The sequence below is a fragment of the Ursus maritimus genome, unplaced genomic scaffold, assembly GCF_017311325.1.
Source record: "Ursus maritimus isolate PB19 unplaced genomic scaffold, ASM1731132v1 scaffold_29, whole genome shotgun sequence".
Taxonomy (NCBI): Eukaryota; Metazoa; Chordata; class Mammalia; order Carnivora; family Ursidae; genus Ursus; species Ursus maritimus.
The window spans coordinates 2,255,915-2,268,647 of record NW_024425452.1 but is presented as its reverse complement, the minus strand read 5'-3'; the positions used below and the strand labels follow the sequence as shown (position 1 = coordinate 2,268,647).

General features: G+C 34.5%; 1 protein-coding gene across 7 annotated transcripts in view; it reads right to left on the bottom strand.

The window, feature by feature from the left end:
- Nucleotides 1–12,733, bottom strand: part of UBR2 (ubiquitin protein ligase E3 component n-recognin 2) — a 115,494-nt gene that overhangs the window by 58,423 nt on the left and 44,338 nt on the right. For 5 of the 7 annotated variants that reach the window (XM_040643488.1, XM_008691907.2, XM_008691905.2 and 2 more), the window contains exons 5-11: nt 11,564–11,694; nt 9,130–9,268; nt 8,582–8,644; nt 3,998–4,118; nt 2,164–2,271; nt 1,698–1,786; nt 487–585 (exon numbers count right to left, since the gene is read on the bottom strand). In XM_040643488.1, coding sequence (XP_040499422.1) covers nt 487–585; nt 1,698–1,786; nt 2,164–2,271; nt 3,998–4,118; nt 8,582–8,644; nt 9,130–9,268; nt 11,564–11,694 — 750 coding nt within the window. Of the gene's footprint in view, nt 1–486; nt 586–655; nt 755–1,697; nt 1,787–2,163; nt 2,272–3,997; nt 4,119–8,581; nt 8,645–9,129; nt 9,269–11,563; nt 11,695–12,733 lie in introns of those variants that run through there. The other 2 variants (XM_008691904.2, XM_040643487.1) reach the window with 2 other exon arrangements.

The window sequence follows — 12,733 nt, the reverse complement described above, 5'->3', positions numbered from 1 at the left end:
TAATAGATCTCAATACATTTTTGTTAAATAAATTAAATATGAATTTTAATTACTGAATAGCACTAAAACATAGTGATGCCTCCCGGGCAACCAGTGAAACTTAGTACAATCACTGTGATTCAGTTGCCTTAACTACCTTTCCCTTACGGCGGGGGGAGGCAGCTTCTCAAAATGTGAGATTGTAGATAATGTGCTGTTTCTAATGGATACATTTGTTAAACCAATCAGCTAAATTTTTAACTTATCAGTTCAAAACCTCAGGGAAGTAGTATGAGAAGGTACAGATTAAGTTTAAATAACTTTTTCTTTCTAGATTACATACTGAAGGGTATGTTCTAGTATGGCTGAAGGTGTCTGAAGTCCGATCACCCATTAATAAAATATTACTCTATTCAGGAATATACAGATCTTCATTCTCTAGTATTTTAAGGCTTTACTTCTGTCAATGGCAAACAAGAAAGTTCTTCTTAGTCTTTTAGTACTTACAAGTGAAGGAACCGTGAATATCTGAACCGAGAGGTCTGCGATTGAAAACTCTCTGTCGTGGTCATCTGTCACATAATCACTCTGCAAACGCTCATAGTTCTATTAAGAAGGCAAAAAAAGGCAAGGAGTGCCAGCTATCAGTTACAAAGAAAAGGCAAGCACTACTCACCAGAGTAGGTGCGGTGAAGAACTGGACAGACAGAGCAGTCACGGACACTGCTCGCTCGTGATCATCCTCCATAAAATCTCTCTGCAACTGCTGGTAACTCTAAACAACAAGGGGGAGATTCACCTCTAATCCACATGGACCAAATGTTTAAGGATTATAATGAAAAGTCAGTGCTGGAGGAGTCAATAAGATAACACTGCTATGAGAATGATAACTGAAATGACTTCTACCAATTAAGTTTTGTATAAATACTGATACACCATACAATCTTCTTGAGCACAATGGCAATTTATGAGCTCAAATAGGAGTAACAGCTTCTAAAATCCTGGGACGTTATTGTACACAGGTAGGGCTAAACTACAGCAGCTCCACATGGTCTCTGATGAAACCAGGCTTTTATCTCTTATGGATGTATACCAGAATCACCTGATGGCTCTTTCCAAGTACACATGCTTGGACCCCATTCTTGGTGAATTTGCTTAAGTTTGAGAATGGGACACAAATACATATATTTTGAAAGAGCTCCCCAAATGATCCTTACATGCTTCCTTGATTAAGAACTCCTAATTGAGGTGAATAAGAAAAAATAAGCACATACTATGAAAAGGGAGAAGAACATAACTCAACAATACCAACAACCAAGAGTTCATGATTCTTAAATCATATCCATATATACATGTCATTTCAGCTAAGATTATCTTTTCCTTATACAAATTTTAATGGGAATAATACCATACAAAATTCACAATGGCATAGGTTTAAATTCTTCATTTACCATTTGATATCATATACATTTCACAGTTGGATATTTGTATTATTATTATGGCAGGTGATGAAAAAGAAAAGCCTTACTGCTGGAATTTTACTCTATTTATAAAAGATAAAAAGATCATCTATTGTAGTTTCTTAGAATTTAAAATCAACACAGTGACATAATACTATTAGTTGCTAATATTATAAAGCCTGGATATAATCATGGGTTATATTTACTCTGTATATAACCTGACTCTTTTGTTAAATTTCAAACTGAGAGACTACTTACCTTTGCAAATCGAACAGCAAACAATTTCTTGTATTTCAAATCCATAAGCAGACTGCTCATAAACAACTGATGATACACACTCCTAGCACCTGTTACAAAAAGAGTAGATGTGAAATAAAGATGTATCAAACAAGCCAAAAATTACATTTCCGAAGTTTTTATATGTTCAATTGTATTTTAAGTCTCAAGAGCAAAACTCAAACTGTGTTCTTCAGTATAAAATATTTGCAATCTGCTCCTTGAAAAATTAGTTTTTCTAAAAATAGTTTCCTAACAAAATATAAGGGTTATTTAATTTGGGTCATGGACTGCAAAATCTGTTTATGTTTTTTCCAAAGAATAAAACTGCATGTGCTAATTCTAAAAACTATAAATATATTTATTAAATACCTTCCCAAATGAAAAAAAAAACTTTTCCCAATTACCTATTTAAGGTTTTCCTATACCCTGAAAGTAGTTAGATTACCTTTCCACAATTTGGAATCATTAAGCATCAATCTATCCACTAGAGAAGAGTTTTCGCCATCTGGCCCTTCTTGTAAACCAACTTGACATAAAATTCGGCGAAGCCCATCTTAAAACAGGAAGAAGAGCAGTCAATGAAACAGGAACTTCAAGTATTAAAATGAAATGACATTTCAATAGAACCGTTCCAGCAAATCTATAGAGTTCTACATGTTTACTAAAGGTCAAATTTATTCAGAAAAAGTAAACATATTATTTTATTAACATTTTCACAAAAAGAAAAATTCCAAATCTCGCATTATACAGCAACACTTATAACAGAACACCAAAATATAAGCCTACCAGAAGGGCAACGACCTCTTATGTTGTAAAGAATTTAAATACAGTTCTTTAAGCACCTATGCTAATTAAACCAGATAATAATAAAATTGTTACATCCCATGATAACTGAAGGTAGCTATAATATGTAATTGTGCTGCCATTTAAAAAAAAAGAATGCATGGCCTCTGTACTATAATAAATAGCAGTCCATTTATCAGTGCTATGCAAAATGTTTCCACTCGTTAAACAAATGTTCTCTGTGAACCTATGTGTACCTACTATGTGAAAGGTCCTGGAAAACAAATTCCTACATTTTCTAAATGCTGAACTTAAAAAAAAAAGTTCTTCAAATATTAACATAAGCATTAACATAACCAAAACTTTAATACCTTTATGTTTCATACTTTATAATTAAAATCAGCTTTTAGTCTTCTATAAGCATGCCAAATAATCAGAAAAAAATGGAGTACTTTAAAAATTTTAAAAGCCACCAAACATAAGTTGTTTATAACACTAAAGAGAAATACGTATGTAAGTATTAAATAAGAGTCTAGGTCTTTAAATAATTAATGGCAAATATCTCAAAAAAATTTTTGGCAGGAAATTGCTTCCATTCATTACTTCTCTAGCACAGAACTTGGTGCACAGGTATCCAATGGACAACACCAAAACTAAAACATTGAGCATAAGAAAAATAATTGAAGAGACACTTAAAAAGGCAAGCAAACATGGTCTCCTAAATTTCAACACCTCCGTATTTTTTGCAACGGTCTGTTCACAAAGTGGCAATACTCCTTTAGTTCAAATATTTTAGACCTTCTCTTTAAAGATCAGAATGTCATTTATCCAAACCACCTCTCTTGCTTTCTAAAGAACAGTATGACAGATAGCTTAGATCTACTCCTGTTTTTCTCTTTAGTGTTACATTTTATACACCAAACTTGTATTTTTGGCTTTAGCCATGTGGGTTCTTCATTCTGTCACCACATTAAAAAGATTATCTAATTTGTGGAATGTGGAAAGACAAAACATACCAAATATAAATCAGGAATTTCAAATCGGCAAGTGTTTGGAGTTGCAAATTATTAGTAACCAAAAGCTGGAGGAGTCAAACAAAGATATCAACATTAGCGTTGTATCCTTTAAACTGCTAATCATTTAGGTTTTTTGTTTTGTTTTGTTTTTTTTATTATTTACAGTATTATTTTCCAGCTTGCTCAGTGGAACACAGTTCCACAGAATGCTGTTAAAAAAAAAAAAGGTTCTTGCATTAAGTCTGCGAGATTTAGGTTTCATTAGCATATTGAAGTCATTTACTATTGTTTAATCCAATATTTCTTGCCTTTATTTGAACACAGACTCCTTTGCATGCATATAAAAAAATCTTGTGGATCAAATTTTGAGAAACACGGGTTTTTCTGTGAATAAAGATATTCCGAGATGGTATTTTAAAATGTGAAATTAAATAAATTATTTCACTTGATATTTTCTCCAAAATAGTTCTGTGAACCTACCTGAATATCCAATAATACTTCCCAGCCAAGACAAAAGTTTCAAACCAAAATTCTGATGTGCGACAATAGACGAATGCATAACTTGAACTTTGAGTGGCTTTGTCTGTCTACTGGTATTTCTCTTAAAAAGAAATGGCAGAATGAAAAAACAAACTTAAAAAGGCTATCTTATAGAAAAAAGCAAGTATTTTTATTTAATGTAACTATACTCTCATCATTACAAGAGAATTTTTTTTTTCATGTATGAGTGTAAGAAAAATACCACTTGGCTTGCCTTACTCAGATCCCAATGATCTAGAAAGAATCTTAGGATTCTTACAAAAAAGTAAGAAGTTCTAACATATGAGTAACCTGAATCTTTGGTCCTATACTTGAAAATCAGCCCCACCAACTAGAAATTATTTAAATGCTTACATTTGTTTTAGGTCTTTAATTTCTTAAATGCAATTACATACTTATTTAAGTAATTTGCTTCACTGTACAGAAGTGATGCTATCAATACTTAAAAAAAAAAAACAAAAACCCTGTTGTATAATAAACTACAATTTCCAACGTAACCATTTTTAAGTACATTCACACTGTGGTGTAACCAGTCTCCAGAACTCTTTTCATCTTGAAAAAACCAAACTCTATACCCACCAAACACGATAGGTATCATATAAACGGAATCATACAGTATTTATCTTCTTGTGACTGGCTTATTTCTCTTAGCATAATATCCTCAAGGTTCATCTATGTTGTAGCATGCATCAGAATTTTCTTCCTTTTTAAGGCTGAATGATATTCTATTGTATGTATATAGATAATTTATTTATCCATTCATCCATCAATAGACACTTGAGTTGCTCCTGTCTTTTGTCTATTGTGAATAACAATGCTGCTATGAACATAGGTGTACAAATATCTCTTAGACCCTGCTTTCAAATCTTTTGTGCATATACCCAAAAGCAAAACTGCTGGATCATATGATAATTCTCTTTTTAATTTTTAGAGGAGCCACATTACAGTTTTCCATAGTAGCTATACCATTTTACATTCCCACCAGCAGCGTGCACAAGGGTTGCAATTTCTCCATATCCTTGCCAACAGCTGTGACGTTGTTATGGTTTTTCTTTGTTTATAATAGCCATTCAAATGGTTATCAGATGGTATCACATCATAGTTATTATTTGCATTTCCTTAGCCATTAGTGATGTTGACCATGTTTTCATGTGCTTATTGGAAATTTATATACCTTCTTTGAAGAAATGTCTACTTAAGTCTACCACAATTTTTAAATTTTTATTCCCCCTTCTCACTTTTTGTTTGGATCATCTTTCTACCCCAAACTTCATCCCATCCCCATAACCCACATTAACACAGTACATCTTTGCATATTTTCTCTACCTATATATTATATATGTATACATTCATAAAGATTTTTATTTGATTTACAAAAATGGGATACTATACATACTCTTGTGCATCTTTGCGTTAACCGATTTTTTTTGGGTTAATGACTCATAATATTCTGTGGTGTGGATTTATTCAAACATCCTCTAGAGAAGGGCATTCATATTCCCTTTGTTTTCAGTCTTCTGTGACTACAAAAAAAGCAGCACTGAACGTCTTTGTATACACACTTGCTAGTGCTTACATTTCTATGGGATAAATTCTTAGGAAAGGTAAAACTTTAATAACAGATGCTACTAAATTATTTCCCCAAATGCTGTAGCAATTTATTTTACACAAGCATTCCTATTCTCTGCATCTCTGCCAGTAAGGTATATTATCACTCTAACCTCTCCAACCTGATGAATATGAAATCTCCCTGTCATTTTACTGATTACTAACAAGTGAGTCTCTTCATGTATACTGATTGCCTAGATTTTTCTCTGCCGTAATTGCCTTTCCATATCCTATGTTCATTTTTCTATTTTGTTGTTTGTCCCCTACTTGATAATCTATGGCTATTCTGTTTATCATAAACATTAAATGTCCATCCTTTATGTTAGAAATAATTTTGCTAAATCTACTGTTTGTCTTTTGACTTTGTTTATGGAATATCTTGCTATGCTTATTTTTTTATATAGCCAAAAAATACATTCCGTTTTTAAATCCTGGGGTTCTAGTATTGGTTTAGAAGCTCTCCTCTTCCCTTAGAATGTATCTATAGTTTCCTATATTTTCCTTCTAGCTAGTATCTGCTTCTGGACTTTCTTTTCTATATTATGAAAGTATCTACATAAATGACACGAGAGTTTACAAATACTAATTTTTTTAAAAAGGAAAAATTGAAATGATACGTACTAAACGTAAGAAGTTATAAAGCAACCAATATAAGAAAAAATACCCTCTTTCCTTTACTTAGGTTCATCTATTGTAAACCTTTTATCCCAACTGCTTTATCATTTCTCTCCACAAATATACATACACGCACTTAAAAGAACAAAAAACCCCAAGAACCACTGAGGGTATGTTATATGCACCATGCATCATGCCTCCTTATTCCTTAATATTTAGTCTGCATTTCCTAAAAATGGAAATATTCTTTTACCCAACCACAGTATAGTTTCCCGTGCATTATTAAACTGAGTATGTCCAGATATAAAGAAAGAATTTTCAAATAAGACATAAAATGTAGAAATCATAAAGAAAAAGATATATTTTGCTACATTAAAATTTAAAGCTTTTGATCAGGGGCGCCTGAATAGCGCAGTCGTTAAGCGTCTGCCTTCAGCTCAGGGCATGATCCTGGCGTTCCAGGATTGAGTCCCACATCGGGCTCCTCCGCTGGGAGCCTGCTTCTTCCTCTCCCACTCCCCCTGCTTGTGTTTCCTCTCTGCTGGCTGTCTATCTGTGTCACATAAATAAAATAAAATCTTTAAAAAAAATAAAATAAATAAATAAAGCTTTTGATCAACGAAAGGCACCAGAGATGAATTTAAATTAAGTCACATCTTGGGAAAAGATATTTGCAACAAAAGACCACAATTCAGGTTACATAAATAACCCCTAACAAAAGAGTAAGAAAAAAGACAACCTCCAAAATGGGTAAAGGGTATGAATAGGATACTCACAGAAAACATAAATAAATATGAAATAAGATGAGGTGCCTGGGTGGCTCAGTTGGTTAAGTGTCTGCTTTTAGCTCAGGTCATTATTCTAGAGTCCTGGGATCGAGCCCTGCATCAGGCTCTTTGCTCAATGGGGAGCCTACTTCTCCCTCTCCCTCGCCTACCACTCTTCCTACTTGTGCTCTCTCTGTCAAATAAATAAATAAAATCTTAAAAAAATATATGAAATAAGATACTCATAATTAAGGCAATGCAAATTTAATTGACGAGATGCCATTCATACACATGAAATTGGCAAAAATTTAAAAATCTGACAACATATAGTTTTGACAAAGTTATGGAGAAATGGGAACTCTCTATACACCTCTGGTGGGCATGTATATTAGTGCCACCATCTTGGAGACTAACTTAGCAAAATGTAGTAAAGATGAAAAAGCTCCTACCCTAACAACTCAGAAATCCCATTTCTTGGAATATACCCTAGAGAAACTTTTTCATCTTTGCAACAGGGAGACAAAACAATGGCCATAGCAGAACTGGTAGTCATAGCAAAAAGAAAAAAAAAGGAATTATCCTAATTGTCCATCAGCAGGAGAATGGAAAAATTATGGTAAAGTTATCAACAGAATTCTTCACAGGTACATACATCAACACACATTAACCTAGTACCAACACTGAAATGAAAAGTTGTAGTATAATACATTCGGTATGAATCTTGTTATGAAACATTATGAATTAATATTTAAAGGCCTCCAAATCAATATATATATATATAATGTTGACAGATTTAATAAATGGAAGTATAAAGGCACACACAAAAACAAACAAATGAGTTAATAAAAGTAGTTATCTCTAGGGTAGGAGAAAAGGGAATAGGATAGAGAAGGGACAATACAGGGTTGTCTACACTATTTTATTTACGTATGAAGAAAATGCTCTACAATGTGGGCATACAGGCATTTGCTGTGTTATCTCTATTTTTATCTGCATATTTAAAATATTTACAAAAAAGGACATTTACATAAAGTTCATTTACATGGACTAGTTTAAAATAATTCTTATCTTTTAAAATAAATATAAATGTGGGGAATAGTTTTCTTTTAGAGAAATAATACACTAAGTGCTATTAGTACATGCAGCACACTTGCTATAAGTTACCAAGAAATAACTTGAACTCTAATCTTGGTGCTAAAGGCCAGTTAAAGTCCTATGAAGTAATGTGACACCCTATCAAAAACAAAACAAAAATGAAACACTTTCTAAGATGTCTCTGATAAAGAAACAGAAAGGAAGAAAATCTGTATCTCATGTAAACATTCATTTTCAATATTAATCTTACACACCTTAAAAAAACTAGATAGAGCAATAATGCAATGTTTAAGAAACATATCACTAAACATGATTTTTGGTTGATGTTGGCTTTACAGTCACGAAGGCAGAAAAATGTGTTCATAAATGTCAAAACATGGAACGAGTTTTAAACTAATAAAAAAAAGTAATAGTGTAGACATGTTTTTAAATTACTTACCACAATTACTGACTTTGCTTGTTCACAATACTGAAAATCTCCGTATCGAACAGACCTACGTCCCTGGTAAATGAAGATATTTTAAATTAACATGTAAAAATATTATTATTCAGTATTAATAACTTTTTATCCAGTAAACAGAGCCACCCAGGGGCCCCTATAACCAAATATTTCTAATCACTGGGTAGAAGGAGGGCAACTGTATCTACATTTCCTCCTAAACTTTCTGACAACAGCTTACATTTATACCCAATATGTATCTGCATCAATATTCAAATGAAAAAAAAAAAAGCCTAGGAGCACCTGGGTGGCTCAGGTCATGATCGCAGGGTCCTGGGATGGAGCCTACATCAGGCTCCCTGCTTGGTGCGGAGTCTGCTTCTCCCTCTCCCTCTGCTCCTCCCCTCTACTCGTGCTCTTTCTCTCTCTCTCACTCTCTCAAATAAATAAAATCTTTAAAACAAAAATAGTCTATTCAATTTTCTCAGAATAGTTTGTAGTAAAGGTTCAAATTTACTACGTGACATCAATATAATGAAATTACTTACATCTCGATCTACTGTAGTTGCAAAGCCAATGGCTTCTTTTTGTGTACAGTTAACAGCTTTCTGAAGGGTATAAATAACTTGTTCATAGGTATGCACCTCATCATTAAACAGCATGCAATAGTAGGTATCCCTCTTCTCTCTGTGGGATAAAACATTAATTATATATTAACTAATTGCATATTCTCTAGCTCCAGGCTGATTAAGTAAGAGCATACTTGGTTCTAGTTCTAGGGAACGTGCTAGGTAGTCATCTGTGGTCCCCATGCTCTATGACACTACCACCTATTGGGGGAGATATATATTAGACACATAATTCTAAGTGAACTGGCTTTTATCAAGAAGAACAAAATGCTGCAACAGGGTAAAACAAGTCTGAGACTTCAGAGAACTGCCAGAGAAGTAATCTGAGACCCAAAGTCAAAATTGGCTATCAACGGTTCTCAACTGGAGGCAATTCTCCTCTACTTCCCATAGATGACCACTTGGCAATGTCTAGAGACATTTCTGTTGTCATGATTGGGGTAGGAGTACCACCGGCATCTAGTGGTTAAGGGCCAGGGATGTTGCTAAATATTCTACAATCCACTGGGGCACCTGGCTGGTTCATTTGGAAGAGCATATGACTCCTGATCTCGGGGTCATGAGTTCGAGCCCCACGTTGGAATTTACATTAGTGATACTAAAAAAAAATATATTAGTAAGATTTGCCTTAAAGTTCACTTTGCTACCATGTGGAGAATGAACCGTGAGGGACAAGAATAGATATGGCAGTTCAGTTAGGCAATGTTGTCAATGATGAAATTAATTAATTTGGAGTAGGGTAGCAGTAATGGAGAGGAACAGAAGTAGAATGATCTGATGGAGGGAGAACCAGCTGGACTTGAAATCTAAATGGGTATAGGTGATTCAGGTTTCTGGGTAGATGGAATGCCATTTACTAAGATAGGAAAACAGTACAAGAGAAGCAAGTTACATTCTTTTCCCTTCTGTACTGGTGGTCTTAAACCTACAATGAAGCAAAAAGATAAAAACAAAACTCTTCTATTCTCTAGGGTCTAAATTTGGATCTTTGATAGATGGTTCCCAACTTGAAGTAAAGGCACATCTTGTTTTATCGCGCTTTGAAGATATTGCGGCAACCCTGTGTTGAGCGAGCCTCTTCAATGCCATCTTCCCAACAGCATTTGCTCATGTCATGCCCCTGCATCACATTTTGGTAATTCTTGCAATACTTCAAACTTCTTCATCATTGTATTTGTTACGGTGACCTGTGATCAGTGATCTTTGATGTTAACTGTCACAATTGGTTGGAGCACCAGGAACCACATTCATTTAAGACTGCAAACTTAAATATAAACGTTTCATGTGTTCTGACTGCTACACTGACCAGATGTTTCCCCATCTCCCTCCTCCCTGGACCTCTGTATTCCGAGACACAACACTGAAACTCTATAATGGCCTCTAAGTGTTCAAGTGAAAGGAAGAGTCAATCGATGTGGCAAACTTCACTGCTATCTTATTTTAAGAAAACTGCCGCAGCCACCCCAACCCACAGCCACCACCTCCCTGATCAGTCAGCAGCCAACAACATCGAGGCAGGACCCTCCACCAGCAAAAAGAAACCTGAGAAATCTCAGATGATGGTTAGCATCTTTTAGCAATAAAATATTTTTAAGTTAAGGTTATGTACTTTGTTTTTTATATATAATGTTATTAGACTACAGCAAGGTGTAAGCATAACTTTCATGTGTACTGGGAAACCAAAAAATTCATTCGACTTGCTTTACTGCAGTGGCCTGGAAACCAACCTGCAATACCTACAAGGTATGCCTATAGGTGAAGATAATTTCATAAGGCACTATTTTCAACATTTCCAAAAAAGTATAGTTAACAACTCACTTTATTAAAAACACTTAACCCACACCTAAGTATCTAGAACACTACTGAAAAAGCAAAAAAAGAAACCACTGATATTCATCAGACCCTCACTTCAACTTGTAATCAACCTTAAATACGAATAGGACTCCAAAAAACTTGGTTAGAATTAAAAGTTAAAGGGAAGGTTGCTTGAGGCAAGTACATCACGTGGAAAAAGTAAGCCCTTAACAGCTTCCATACAGCTATGAAAGAATCCAGCTCTCTGGTCACAAGCTTGCGACCTCCTCAATAATCAAAATGCAAACGGTAAAAATGTTAGTTACCAGGTTTATTACACAAAGAACAGAAAACTGCCTGTGCTTGAAACACGGGGCTTAAGTAAACTAACCATATTTAAAAACTACGAAAGAAAGTATTACTGAAAACTAATTACTAAAAAAGAAAAGAGTATGTTCTATCCTAGCTGTGTTAAACTTAATTTGAGGAATTGGAATCAAAATGGTTAAAACAGAGCTTGAACAAATTTGAATATAAAGAATAAATGGGTTGTACTTACATTATCTCTAAATCTGCTGGCAGTTCACTTTCTTTTTCCCAGGTTAGTATCTCCACTGCATATCGAAACATAATAGCAAAAATGTTGTAGGTTCTTGCTATCACATCTTCTGATAAATGCACAAGAGGATCCTGAAAGAACAGAAAAAAAATTACAACCATCTTAAATGTACATTAATTCTCCTCTTTCCTGCTCTGCCTCTACCCCTCAAAATACTTCTTTAACCAGCTGACTGATCTTCCAGCTTTGGCTTCTCTTCAGTTTGATCCTGTATGTTACATCCCACCAAATGAGGCTTCCTGAAACATTCTGTTCATAATGATTCCAATTACTGAATCAAATGAACATAATCAATGGCACCTCAATGCCTAAAGAATAAATCTAAAAATTTTAGAATGGCATTCCAGGATCTTCAAAATCTAACATCAAACCATCTTTGTAGCTTCATATCCTACTAATCCCCAATTTCCAGAATAAACAAAGGAATGTTATCTAAGGACAGACAAGCAACATTTAGTTTTACAGGTATAAAGGAATGCCTGATTTTCAGGACTCTAAAGGGGATAAGTCAATAAGGTCAGAAAACTGCCCCCTTGATGCTGTAAGAATCACTCCCTTGTCTACTTTCTTTCAGCAGTACACATCGTGTATGCATGGAATGGGGAACTTTGCACCTATATTTAACAGGGAGTAAGTCACAAAAATTCTAGGTTAATGTGAAAAAGTATGACTATAAATACACACTAAGTTTATCATACCTTTTAGGCAAAATGTTTTACGCAATTTTAATCTTAATGCTCTGCATGTTATTTAGCTTAATGGCTAGGTAATATTATATTCATTTGTCAAATAAGAAAATCAATATGTTCTGGGGTGCCTGGGTGGCACAGTGAGTTCTGCTTCCAACTCTTGATTTGGGCCCAGGTCCTGATCTCAGGGTTGTGAGACTGAGCCTGGCGTTGGGCTCCCCACTGAGTGGGTAGTCTGCTTGAGAGATTCTCTCTCCTTCTCCCTCTGCCTCTCCCCCGCTTGTGCACATGCTCTCTCTCTAAAATAAATATCTTTAAAAGAAGGAAAATCAGTATATTCCAACATCATGGACTGGGAATCAACACATTATTGCAAATATACATAAAGGAGTACATCCTCACCAAAGATAAGCTTAGTGGA